The 14,514-nt window shown below is 37.6% G+C and overlaps 1 protein-coding gene across 5 annotated transcripts in view; it reads right to left on the bottom strand.

Annotated features, from left to right (window-relative positions):
• The window catches only part of EYA4 (EYA transcriptional coactivator and phosphatase 4), a 223,985-nt gene that overhangs the window by 22,345 nt on the left and 187,126 nt on the right, over positions 1-14,514 (bottom strand). For all 5 annotated transcript variants that reach the window (XM_084889506.1, XM_084889507.1, XM_084889504.1 and 2 more), the window contains exons 11-13: positions 11,315-11,451; positions 9,453-9,536; positions 977-1,066 (exon numbers count right to left, since the gene is read on the bottom strand). In XM_084889506.1, coding sequence (XP_084745632.1) covers positions 977-1,066; positions 9,453-9,536; positions 11,315-11,451 — 311 coding nt within the window. The remainder of the gene's footprint in view (positions 1-976; positions 1,067-9,452; positions 9,537-11,314; positions 11,452-14,514) is intronic.

The following is a 14,514-nucleotide window of genomic DNA, read 5'->3' on the forward strand; positions in this document are numbered from 1 at the left end:
ATTCAATGGAAAGCCCAATAAAAAATGTTGAACACAAAGTGGGGAGGATTCAGTAATTAAAAATCTCCTTCTTCATTCATAATACAGACAAACATTTTTACTCTACTGTGAAGCCATGCGATAAAAAACTAAATTTAAATATGACATTTAAAAAAAGAAACAGAAATCTCTTCCAGCATTGTGGTGCTTGACTGGGAAGTATTCCTGGTCCAGTGCCCAAGCTACTCAGTTATTTTAAATTTTATTGTCTGAATGCCTAATGACTCAGATCATTAACACCCCGATTATATACCTATTATAGGACCTATTCAGCTATTCTGAAGCTATTTTTTTTTCTTGGGTTCTTTCATTTTGTTGTTGTTTCACTTTCTCTTCATTTGAGGTTGGAAATGGAAAGATAAATTAGAATACTAGAGAAAATAAGTGTAATCAAACCAGTCAGATGTGCAATGTAAACAGCTCTAGCAGTGTTTCATCTGAAAGGGGAGGAAATGAGGAATGATAATGTTGTCTAAAATTAGGTGTCAGGTTATCTACAAAATGTAATGACCCATGTTAGCACCATGAATAGCATCTGAGACTACTGTCCGGTGATTAACCAAAAGAGTATCTTGGTTCATATCCCAAAAAAAGCTAATGCTAATTCCAAAAGTGAACATGGATTGTATTTGAGACACTATCAGGATGAGGAACAGTATAGTGTATAGGGGCACATGCAGATCTTCGGAGATATTTTTGTCCTAATTATATGCCAGTATATAGGTATAACTCATTACCTAAATTTAGCTTTTGTTTGCATTTATATATTCAATTTTCCCCTTGGCAGGAACTTTACTATTCTCTTATGCTAAATTTCTATCTTTAAGTTTTCTTGAGGTTATCTGGTGTTATAGAAACCATTTAAACATTTTACTATACAACTATTTAGTATACAACTATTTGGTAAACAACTATTCTTACCTTTTAAAATTCTTACCTCTAAATCATTAAAAAATAAATGTGTGTCAGCAAGGTTAAAAATCATTTCCTCCATTCGGAGACCAAGGGTTACAGCCATGGGAGGATCCTGAGAAGAAAGTACACACACAATGAGGTAAAAACTTCAGTTACTACAGTTATTATTAAACATACTTTAAGTGCATATTGTTGTGGGGGTGGGGTGACCATAGATTTCTACTTCAGATTCAAAAGATTTCCCAACTACCTGAAAAGGTACCTTTCCAAACGATTCATTTAAGACGTAATAAGTATACAGATGCATCTGTGAATTTATAGGAATTTATAGGCACATAAAAATGACCTAGGGAACGTTTTGACATAAATCTGTATGTTCATGACAGGATCCAGTCTACATATACCCCATGGACAGTCCCTTGGAGAAATGCATTTGGATGGAATACTGAACAATGCTACGGACTTGTTAAAAATATGAAAGGATTTCCTTTAAAGAATGATACATAAGAATTAGGATTGGGAGAAAAGTAGGTCTACTGGATGTTTGCAGCACTCGAGCAGACAATATCCCCTGAAGGCAGGATACGAAGAGCTGGTGAGGCATGGTGAAATCACCACTTAATTATGAACTTCATTTTGATCAACAGGCAATATTTATCTGCATGAGTGTATAGTTTGGTCTAACCTGCATTTGACTAGGAATAAAGAGAAAAGGGTTGAGGATAACAAAAGGAATTATTAATTGAGTAGATGTAATCTATGTAGGAAATATTATATATACACTTAGAAGTTTAATGAAAGTATGGGATTAGTAAAGATTCAAGTGATTTTTTTCTTTTTTTGTTTATAGAAACCAAGATGTTACACAGCAGCAAGGGGCTGAGAATCAAGACCAGAGTTTGTACTTTACCATGACCAACTACAGTTGAAAGCCTGGCATCAAGAGGTGAAAGACTAAAAAGTAAGGAGGGTTTAGGGATTGGGCTAAGGGAGCAATTCATGTTCAGACATGGTGCTTAAATGATAAAGTTGGAAAGATCTCTAAAGAGAACTACTATAGTGATGACCCTGAAGATACAGAAAATAGAAAACCTAGATGGAATAAACTCTCAGAATTTGAGACCAGAATGAGCCTAATGTTAGTAGGGAGAGTCTGGGTTTGAATAAAGCTGACAAGTCTAGAAGAATACTATTTGTTTGGCTGAGAAATCTTTTTGGAAGACCTCAGAGAGTGATTTGGGTTGAGTGGCTGGGCCAGGAGCCAGACTGTAAGAATTTAAGGAGACAGTACCAAACTTGTGTTTTCAATGGTCTAATAAATGACATTTTTAGAAGTGTATTTTAACTTGGGAAAATGTAATGCTACCTTGATATTAATTTATGGTAAAATACTCAATCCAGGTCAGGCCCAGTAGTATTCATATACACCCCTGGACTTACCTTACTTAGCAAGTAGAAGCCCCTCCTCATTCTACACCTATGCTGCAATAACCAATTTTTTCCCTTTCTTCCTTCCATAATGCTTTGAGAGGGACACACTAGAGCAGGGGTCCTCAAACTTTTTAAAGTGGGGGCCAGATCACGGTCCCTCAGAGAGCTGGAGGGCCGGACTATATGAACTACTAATCCCTACTGTAACACCTTGGCTGCGCTCACTGCCCAAAAAACCTGGCGGGCAGGATCAGACTCCCCTGGGGGCTGCATGTGGCCCGCGGGCCGTAGTTTGAAGACCCCTGCACTAGAGTATAAATATATTTGAAGTGAGTGCCACCTCATATTCTGTAGTGATTAAGAGCTAGAGAATAGGAATTGAATGCTAAGCTAAGAAAGAAAAAGGTCACTGAGGGTGTTGAATAAAGCCAAGACTTGATATCAAAGAAGAGAAAGGACAATAAGAATATGTTAAATGTCAGCATAATTTTCTAATTGTCTATTTCGCTTCCTCAGAGACTTCTGTGGAATTCATAGCTCAAGATTCTCTCTTCTCGAAAAGAGATGTGCATTGTTCACAGCCCTGATGGTATCCTGGTCTTGTGTCCTTCATAAAGAGGACTCTACTTTGATGCTACTGCTAAGTTCATCTGTCTTCCAGTGTCAGGATCATTTGCAGAAACATATCCAAAGATCAACTCAATTCCATTTTATACAACGAAGAGCAATTCAAGAAGAAGAACAAAAATATGAAGCTTTTTAATTTATTTTATTTTTGTCTCAAAGTCTTTCAGAATTCAGAGAGATCTCTCTTGTTCTGCTTCCTTCAAGTATAGAATTCTTATTTTTTCTTATTCCTTTATGCTGTTCATGTTTTTGTTGTTATCTTTGAAAGAAAATATTTAAAGGTTGAATAAAAGTTTTAAAAATATACATTTGTCTTTTTTTGTGTAAAAAAATTCCCCTTTCTTTTTGGGATGGGGTTTGCATAGACTGAAGACATAAAAAACTTATAAATATCCTGTATAGTCATGGGATCATGAACAAAATGTCTACAAAAATATCAGGAAAAATCAAATGTAATTATAGCATGAAAACATATAATTCCATTAGTGACGCTCTGTGCTTTTCAGGAATGTTCACTGATGCAGGACAATAAAACTGAGCTCCATACTCCTCCGTATGTTTCTGATGATTACTGCCTTAAAGATATATATTTCACATGGGCATTCAGAATAATGTCTTCTTTAAAAGGTTTTCCTTCTCCATTGGGTTGGTTAAATTCTTATCCTACAATTTGCCAGTTTTTCTTCTTTAAGTTTTAAATAAAACTATTGACTTTCTTATGTTCTGACCTCACGTTCTTTGCATTGACAAATCAGATTTATGGGGATGGAAGAAAATATACTGCTCCTCTTTGATTGTTACTTTCATTAATTCCACTCTTCTGAAATACATAACTCTCTATGCTACCCCAGCAGTGATAGGGAAGTCCACAAAAAAAAGCACTTTGTGTATCTGCTAAGCATGCAAACAAATATAGCTTTTAGAAAACCAACAATAATTCTCTAACAAGTAAGCAAAGCGCATGGTGTGATGAAAACTGTTTGAGAATTCCCACTCTGGTGGGAATGCAACTCCATGGCAATCGAAGGGATTGCTCATTTGTTTATCATGCTATGGCAATTCCACATCACACACTCTGGGAGAGCTGGGACTTAGTAAGCACTTGGGCAAAATATCATTTGTGAAGCAGGAAAGTTTAGGTTTGAGGTTTGCTGTAGTGTAAACTAGCTGTATTTTACCAAGGTTTCCAAAGAGCAAGGCTTATTCTAAAGGGAGGGGTTTCATCTGCCATGCCAAAGGCTTGGCACAGACAGGCTAAGGATAGTTATGCCACAAGCCCAGGGAAACCATGCCTGGAAGAGGTGATAATCTGGTTTCTAAGAGAATGTCCAGTGAGGGCTGACTTTCAAATATCTAATTTTGCTTTCTTTCCCCCCCCCTCCCCCCCGATCTTACTAAATCCTTGGGAGAGTTGATTCTAAGTAAGTGGATTACAGTATCACATTTTTCTAGCTAAAGGATCCACAGATGTAAGAATCCAAGAAAGATGAGCAGGGATTTGGTGGGGGTCGCCTTAGAAAGGTCTCTGAAGTGTTGGGCTCGCTGGGCCTCGCCAGACTACTGTGAAAGAGCTGCCGGCGCCTGCAATTCCATGGTTTTATCAGGCATTTGAGAGTTAAATATACTTCTGGATTGAACCCAAGTTTTACACAGAGATGTTTGCTCATTTTCATTAGATGTTTGTAGAAATATGGGCACCTTATGAATCAAGAATTACTGCCTTTTTTTTTCAGTTTACCTGTAGGGAGTGTTGAGTTTAGGGTCTGAAATTAAGTGAAAACTTGGACAGAGGAAAAAAGTGGGATAATAAAGGCACCAACAGGAAGCTCTGATGCATATTTTACATATATAACAGTTCCAATAGGTTCAAAGTGTCTACAGCGGAGTTTAATATGGGGCGAACTGAACTTCTGCCAACTTATTCTGTGCTCTGCCCTATTAAAATACTGAAACTACTCCCAAGACATTTGGAGAGAGAGAGGGGGGGGGGGAAGAGAGAGAGAGAGAGAGAGAGAGAGAGAGAGAGAGAGAGAGAGAGAGAAGTAAGGGGGGGAGAGACGATGACAGACAGAGACAGAGAGAGAGAGAGAGACAGAGAAAATAATGAATAACTTTTGGCCCTAAAATATGTGATTCTAAACTAGATGTCACACATGAGGGCCATCATATGACTAAGTCAGGTTCAAGTACAGCAGATCTCTATATCTAAATACTGTGTTAACACAGAGCAAAATTTGGAGCCAGACTGTCTGTCTATGGGCCTCTGCCCTGTACTGGGTCATCAGCTGGAATACTTCTCTAGGGACACAATATAAAAATATCTTAGGAGAAAAAGCAATTATGTGTTGTTGTTGTTGTTTTATTAGGGGACTTTTCTTTATAAAGAACTAAAGTCCTTGGAACTCACTTGGGACCTGAAGCACATGTAGACTAGTGATAAAGGCAGAGATGTGCTAGATAGAAGAAGGAAGACAAGCTTGCTCACAGACTGAAGTGGAAATAGTGAGAGGGTCTGTTAGGAAATAAACTCTTTTAATCAGTGAGAAGAGATGAAGTTCAGTCATGAATCAGAAGGAAAATTTAACCATTGTGATGTTTGTCTATGATGGATAGGCAGTAGGCTGGAGTTCTCATGGGGAATTGGAGAATGGTTTCAGGAACATTCATTTATTTAGCACATATTTACTGAATGTCTACTATGTGTTAAGGATATTCAAATTCTGGGTTGAGAACACAGAATTAAATAGACAAAGTCCCTGTCCTTAGGGGTTTTATATTGTCACTGAATCACCTACCAGATATATAAACAAAGAAAAAACCCCAAAGAAATATATAGTATTTCAACTGGTGAAAAACAAACAAACAAACGAACGAACAGAGCTAGCAGATACAAAAGGCTTTCTTTTCAAAGAAAGCACAGGGAAGGCCTTCTTAGGAAATGGCAGCTGGAGAGGAGACCTAGAAAAGGGGAGGGAACTAGCCATGCACAGACTCCAGTGGTGGCAGGGAACATATGCAGAGGTGAGACTGAGTCTAGTGCCTGTGGAACAGTGTAAGACAGAGATCCAGGTTAGGGAAGTAAAGCAAAGTTAACTATGCAAAAGGAGAGAGAGTGCTCAACTGGGCCAAATGCTGAGAGCCCCAGAAAGATAAACCAGGAAGTTGGCAAGAGAAGGTCATTCCTCGGACTTGAAGAGAGTCATATGACTGGAAGGGTAGGGAAGAGCAGAGAGAAGGGGCAGCAACTGGAAAATGGGCTCAGGAGGATTTTCTGGTGATGGGACTATTACAGCATGGTCAATGGTGGTAAGAATAATTGGAAGGTGTGGGAAACTGGGGACTCAGGAGTGAAAGGGATCATTTCAGGAGAAGATTCCATGAGTAAGTGAGAGGGTCTGGATCCAGGATATGAGTAAAGGTGTAAAGAAAAGGCAGAGCATGTGGTATGGTGCAAAGATGAGGTAATTATTTCAGTTGCTTTTTTTTTTAGTGATGGAGGAGGAGTTTTGTGGGAAATTGAGAGGAGAGCTGAAGGTGTGAGGGGAGAGGTTTGAAATAGTCAGTTGGAAGAGTTGATTCCCCCGGGCATGCTGAGACCCACTTGAGATGTGTGGTCACACTCAGCTGTCGGGGAGCAGGCAGAAAGGACAACCGTGAAACACACTGTCAAAATGTTAGATGCTTTCAAACTCTGCATTCATCATTTCATACATACCACACTCACTCTCTATTCACCCTCTGCTTCTCTAAACATTGAGCTCAGTGACTATCTTACATTATAAGCTAGAACAACAGATACAAATCCATGAAAATATCCTCAGAAAACATCCAGTTCCACCAAGATTCAGATTTCCTTGAAAACAAATAAAATAGGCTACACGTTTGAAGGTTTATTATGTGGTAGGCCATTTTTGAGTTTTAATGCATTAACTCATTTAACCCCACAAATAAAATTAGTCCCTTTATTCTTCTTCTCACTTTAGAAAAAAGATGACTAAGTCTCACAATCACTAATGAAACTACCCAAAGGCACAAGTGTAGAAAGAGGTAGCGCTAAATTTTGAACTCAGGTCCATTCTTCCTCCAAGCCAGAAGTCTCTAACCATCATGCTCAGAGAGATGGTGACCTGCACGGGGTTAGCCAATTAGGGAGGCCTCCAATCCATGGCTCCAAACACTTGATTAATTCTAATCACTCCCCATTAAATCATATTGCTTTCCTTAGCTGGTGCTTTCAGAATTCTTTCTCTAAAACTCTGTACAGACTGTTTAATATAAAAGTAACCAATAGATTTATTGGTTCCCCAGTGCTGCTTTTATATAGGATGTTCTCTAAAATGAGCAAGTAGTGTTGGGAGCTTGGATTTTAATTTGGCACTAGAAGGCAGGGATGGGGAACGTCCAGTCCGAGGGCCATATAAGGCCTATGAAATCATTTGGACTGGCCCTGCCAAGGCATTAGGGTTGAGCTGATTAAATGTTTGACCAAATATGACAGGGTAATTTTTACACTAATAATTCTGTATGGCTTGTGAATAATGTTACAACTATCCAAATGATCCTTGATAGAAAAAAGGTTCCCCACCCCTCCTATAAGGTAATAATTCACCTCTCCTTCAGTCTTTGCACTGCCTTAGGCTGCTTGCTTTGCATTCTTACTGTGAAATAACTTTAGAGAATCATGGCTTCATAACACATGACGTATTAATGCTACAAAATAAGTCAAATCCTTAAAGCACAATCTATTTAGCTTCATTGTTTCTGTGCATCTGGGTTTTCACACCTTTGAAATATCCCTTTGCAGATCCCTCCTTCTAAAGCAGACCACCCTCGGGAAAGCACATAATCTTAACTATTCTATAGTCCAATCCCTGACTTGCTTTCTCATATCTTTTTTGTAAAATTCCTAAAATTCCATCCTTAATCTCAAATGCATAAAAGAAACTGCACACTGTTATTCTCTGGAGCATTTGAGATATTGCTTCTGGAAACTATCATTAGTTTGGCTCAAATAAAGTCCTATAAAATATCTCCTGACTTCAAACCTTCATTCTTCCATGGTAATTTTGATCTTTAGAAATAAGATCATTTGAACCCTAGGCAATGAACAAGGAGTATGGTCAAAATATCATTGTTTTTCTTTTTTACGAAAATACCATAAAGCTGCTTCCATCCCAGAACTGAGCATGGACTTCCTTTTGGAATAAGAAGGGGTGCCAATAAAGAGGCGAGGAGGGTGAACCATAAAAAAGAAATGAAGCTGCTTTTCTTGAGTGACTCATAAACGGTTTCTAAGAATAATTCGAAAAGCAAAGTTCTCACGGTTATAAGAAGCTAGCCCACTATGACAATGGCAGCGTTCAGTGGGTGTGGCTCACTGGTTGAGCAACAAAAGATTACTTCCTTATTCCAAATAGCATTCTTTAGCAACATTTGAGGCAATAAATCAAACAATTTCTTAAGGCTCCCTTATTAAGGACTAGAGGCCCGGTGCACAAATTCGTGCACTGGTGGAGTCCCTCTGCCTGGCTAGTGATCGAGGCTAACTGGGGCCATCTTGCCCAGTCCCTATTGGGGCAATCAGGGCTGGCCAGCCAAGGGGGAAGGAAGGGGAGAGGTATGGTGAGAGATTGGTCCACCACAGGAGGTTGGCTGTGCGAGCACACTGACCACTGGGGGCAGCTCCTGCATTTAGCACCATATGCATTGAGCATCATCACTGGTGGTCAGTGAGCATCATAGTGACTGGCTGACCAGTTGTTTGGTAGCTTATCTATCTATATCTATATCTACATCTATCTATATCTATATCTATATCTATAGATCTGCATAATATATATCTATATATGTAATTTTTATGCTTAAAGTCCATTTCGATTTACAAAAATTTTATAAAATAATTATATCAAAGTAATAAGCTTTATTTTGATGTAGAAAACTCAATCATGAAGAAGAAAAAATAATGCAATTTCTTATTAATTTTGTAAAATTTGCCAATTCACATAAAAAAATAATGGGCTAGTAGAAAAAAATAATTAAGAGCAGATTTGATCGATTGCAATAAAACCACATAAATGTATTTTTTCTAATTATGCTTTTAATTCTCACCCCAAAATATATTTTTTATAGATTTTTTTAGAGAGGAAGAGAGAGAGGGAAGGAGAGAGAGAGAGAGAGAGAGAGAGAGAGAGAGAGAGAGAGAGAGAGATATGTGAAATAGAAACATTGGTTGCCTTCTGTTTGTGCTCCAATTGGGGATCAAACCTGAAACCTAGGTATGTGCTCAGATCAGGTATTGAACTAGCAACCTTTCATACATAGGAAATGCTCTATCAATAGAGCCACCCAGATGGCTAAATATATTTTTAAATGGCTCTTGATTTTTGAACAAAATAAAATTCTAGCAAGGTTTCTTGGGATAAAACATCCTGATTACTTACCTTGCCATACTTCTGGGCATAAGAACCTGTGAGCAGTGAATGAAAAACAATGATGGTTTCATCCAAGTCCCAGACAAACACACGCTAAAGAAAAAGATAAATATCAAAGAATTATTAAATTATAAGGAAGTAGAAATCTCTTTAGAAGTAAAAAGCACCTCATTTTGTTGTTGGATATACTCTTGGTACCATTTTAGAGAAACCTATGTTACCCCATTACTTTCCCCCCAATTTTCCAGATCTAACCCTTGTAAAACCTGAGGAGTAAGATTTATGCAAACAATAAGCTTAAAAATCAGATGTCCTGATTTAAAGAAATTCACCCAAATATTTATCTGCAGTTAATACTGCAAAAGACAAATTTGGACTTAGTGATAAAAGTGAATTTGAAACTATCTTAAAGTTTTATGCCTCATGTATTTGTGATATTTTGCAATACATTCAAAGAATCAAAAATTTAAAAATATTTAAAATACTCATTAATAATCCCTAAATAGTACCAAGTATGAGCTCTTGAGTCAACCTAGACCATCAGGTGGGTTGTTTGGTCTGCACAGTGAAATATTTCAAATTATTGATCAACTTTTTAAGATTAGGAGATTTCAAACAAACTTCAGGGTTCTTGCTGTAGCAGAGAATGTTGAAGCTGTAGCAATGCTGGCTGAGGTGCCACAGGGATGGGTGGGCCCCTCTTGATCAGGCCAATGCTCTCTGTTCTCACAGTAGGCTCGCTTCTTAGCTCAACTGACCCATCGGATTGTCACCTGCTGAGTTCCTCAATGCATTTGAATCTGCTACTGTTGTTCAGGTAAAGGAAATGATCTCTTATGAAGAAGGAGTAATGACTATTACTTAATTGACCAAATCTGGAAATTTAATGTTTTTTCTTAATTGAAGCATGCAATTGCTTAAGAAGTAACAGATTATGGTTAAGAATAGTTTCTCCTGATATTTTATAATAAAAGTCAACCTGTTTCATATGGATATATCACAAAAGAGCTTTTAACTAGAAAAAAAAGACTCATAAAAATTTCTACAGATCTAAAATTTTAACCTGTATTAGATTATTGGAATTTTTTTTTCTATTTTCAGAAAATAACTTTTCATTTTCATACAGATTAATTTTACCTTTTAAAATTAATTGACCCATATAAGTATCTTTCATTACATTAGTACTACCAAATGGTTGTTTCTCAGAAAATTACCCCGGAAACAATTATTTTTAAAATTTGTTTGTACTAATGTGGACCAAAAGATGCAATTATCTCAGACCTAGAATTTTTAACTCATTATCACTTTTAGTTTTTTTTTTTTAGTGTTTTTTTTTTAATTTGGTCATTATAATGGATGAAATCTCAAACTTTCAGCTCTGAAATGCCTACTGCAGAGTAGATCTATTCCCTTCATCATGATATATCCCATATAATAAAAGGCTAATATGCAAATTGACTAAACAGTAGAACGACTGGTCGCTATGATGCACACTGACCACCAGGGGGCAGATGATCAACATAGGAGCTGCCCCCTGGTAGTCAGTGTGTTCCAACAGGGGATGCACCGCTCAGCCAGAAGCTGGGCTCATAGCTGGCAAGTGCATTGGTGGTGGCGGGAGCCTCTCCTGCCTCTGTGGCACTCAGACATCCCCTGAGGACTCCCATACTGTGAGAGGATGCAAGCTGGGCTGAAGAATCCCTTCAACCCCCTGGCGAGTGCACAAATTTTGTGCACCACACACACACACACACACACACACACACACACACACACTTAAAGTTTGAAACTTTATGAAACTGTAAGTATAGAATATGTATTCAATAAAAATAAAACATCATATTACGCTCTTTGAGGATGAGTCAGCATACCTCCAGGTCACTGTCGGGAGGTGGGGAGGGATTATTTTTCCGGCCTCTTCCTCGGGACTTTGACCCGGAACTCCTACATGTTCTCTCATCAAGATCTTTAATGGGTGTGGAGGGGCTCTGCACGGTATCAAACTCTCCTATAAATACATAAGTCACATCAAGAATAGCACTTCATTTTTAGATTAGGCATGAGTCTTCATTATTAATCATCTTAACAAATTCTTATTTCATAGAAATCTTAGGATGAGAGAGAGAGAAGAAAGAGAGAGAGAGAGTAGGAGAGAGAGAGTAGGGGAGAGAGAGAGAGAGAGAGAGAGAGAGAGAGAGAGAGAGAGAGATATTGATTTATACTCCCAAATACCCATAATCCTAAAGGGACAAAAATATCTGTCTGTAGGTAAGACAAATCCCTCCCAAGTTTCAGTCTCTGTGATCTATTACACCTGAACACCTTTTATACTCCATATGCCTTCAACTTCCTGTTTCTACCCCCACCTATAGATTTATCTAAATTTAAATCTGTTCTCACCTCCTGACATCAGAGTTCAGAGGATGAAATGTCTTGTGGATCAATTCCATGTAAACTTGACTCCCCTACCTCACCTCCTAAGGAATCTTGCTCCATTAGTCAAAACCTCTCTCATCTTTGGTCCAACCTTTTCCTCTTCTGGGGTCATAGGCAAGTTTAAAAGTCCTTCCCTTTGACCTTGTATTTCCATCTAGAAGCTATCTGCTTGCTATTTTATTTTTTTTAAATGACACTTCTTAAAAGAATATTGCATACCAGTGCTGTCTGACAGAAATATAATGAGAACAACACATGTAATACAAAAATAATTTAACATTTTCTGGAACCCTCATTAAAAAACGTCAAAAGAAACATGTAAAATTAACTCTATGTTAATTGACCTAATTTATTCAAAATATCAATTTCAATATGTGATCCATATAAAATTATCAATGACATGATTTACATAATCTCTTCTTTAAACTAAAGTCCTGTGTATGTTTACACTTACAGCGGACATCAATCTGTACTGGCCACATTGCATGTGCTCAAAAGCCACATGTGGCCAGCAGCTACAGTACTGGACAGCACATCTCTCTCCACTTCCTGACAGCCAATTTGTCATCAATTAGCTTCAGTTCACCAAAACTGTAAAACTACTCTTTTTCAAAGTCCCCAATAACTATCTCATTGACAAATGAACTAGAGAGACTCAGACCTTATATTCCTGGGTCTCCATGCTGGGTTTGATCCTCTTAGACAGCACCCTTTAGACCATTATTTGGCAGCTGATACCCTGCACTCTCCTAAGTTTAGGTTCTCTCTCACCTGCTCTTCCTAGGAGACCTGGACTCCTTTTTCTTCTCCCATTCCTTTTGTGTTGGTATTTACAAGTTTCATGCTTAAATCACTGTCCTTCTCATGCCACACCATCTGGGTTATCCATGATAATCACCCCCTGTGTGATGACTGTTAAATAAATCTATATCCCCAACCAGGCTGCATCCTAAGTTTCAGACTTTGTATCTAATTGATTTCTTCATGTCCCATAGATTCTTTAAAGTCCGGCATGTCTAAAGCTAATGGTGAAGCATCTTATGAGATAGGAAGTACTAAGCACTGGCAAATCTGTGTGTATATGTGAGGTTGGGGTGTGCTAAGATAAACAAATGGAGACAATAGTGAGGTGTGGTAAAACCTCATAAGTAACCAGAGTCAGATTTATATTATGACTGCAAGCATTTTATTCAATTTCTCTGAATCTCAGGTAGTGTGTGTGTGTGTGTGTGTGTGTGTGTGAGAGAGAGAGAGAGAGAGAGAGAGAGAGAGAGAGAGAGAGAGAGAGAGAGATTAACGCATGAGTAATAGCAGCTACCTTTTTAAATTATTGAGATAGATCTGATTTACATTTAATTGGATTTAAATAATATGCACAAAGTAAAAACTTCTAGGAGAGTCTGATGGCAAGCTATATTGAATTTAGGTTATGAAATTTTAAACATAAAGATGCTATGACTTCATGTTTTATAATGAAATTAAAGTAAAATAATTTTGAGGACAGCTAAGCAGTTCTTAATATAAATAATCAAATCTGAACAAACTATATAACATGTAGGTAATATTTTTTTCTGAGATGTTCTAAATAATAGTAAATTCTACATTGATAGCTTATAATCATTTATAACAGTTATAACATCTTTGGGAAATATTGTGCATGTCAGAACAGTATCAAAAAATATATCTGGCCCTGACTGGTTTGGCTCAGTGGATAGAGTGTCTGCCTGGGGACTAAAAGGTCCCAGGTTTGATTCTGGTCAAGGGCATATACCTTGGTTGCGGGCACATGCCCAGTAGGAGGTGTGCAGGAGGCAGCTGATCGATGTTTCTCTCTCCTCAATGGTTTTGACTATCCCTCTCCTTTCCTCTCTGTAAAAAAAAAAAATCAATAAAGTATATTTTAAAATATATGTCTGTGCTCCAAATATCCTTTGCTCTTAAAACATTACTAGCACAGTTCATTGTGTGGATCTTTGCTATCAACTGTGTGAGAGTAGACAGCATAATAAAATGTTTTAGTAATGAGGTTAAATATAGCTCTATCTTACAGTAAATCATGTTTCAGCTTACTTGCATAGGTATGAATTAGGCTTTAGGTATTTAAACACACACCAACTTCCAAAATACAGCATATTACAACATTTTTTTTCTATGTTTAGTTGTTGTTGTTTTTTAACAGAATTTTCCTAAGGCTACTATGTCCTGCAAATCAAATGTTCTCTTTCAAATAAAATGTAGATTCAAATTAACTCTAATATTTAAAGTAAGCTTATAATAATATTTTGGGGACGACATTACATACAACCTGTCTTTCTCTTCACTATAGATCATTTTTCAGGTGTTAACTATCACAAGGCAGCTTTGTTCTTGCAACAGTGCAAGAGCTGAAAGGACAAAAACTTGCAAAATCCCCAAGCCGCTGTGATGTTATAGGTGGTTGATGGTTGACTGGATCTATAAAGAAGGAGTTTGGCAGAAACAACTTAGCTATTCCAATAAATTGGGAGCAAGCAGCAAGGGAGTGAAAAGAGCGGGAGGGGCAGGAAAAGGAGAATTTATAAGAAATGTTTGGGTTTCAATAAAAATGGGACTTGATACCACTGATTCTTTCCAAGTTACTGAAAGATCTTAAAAG

The sequence above is a fragment of the Pipistrellus hanaki genome, assembly GCF_964339955.1.
Source record: "Pipistrellus hanaki genome assembly, chromosome: 7".
In the NCBI taxonomy this organism is placed as follows: Eukaryota; Metazoa; Chordata; class Mammalia; order Chiroptera; family Vespertilionidae; genus Pipistrellus; species Pipistrellus hanaki.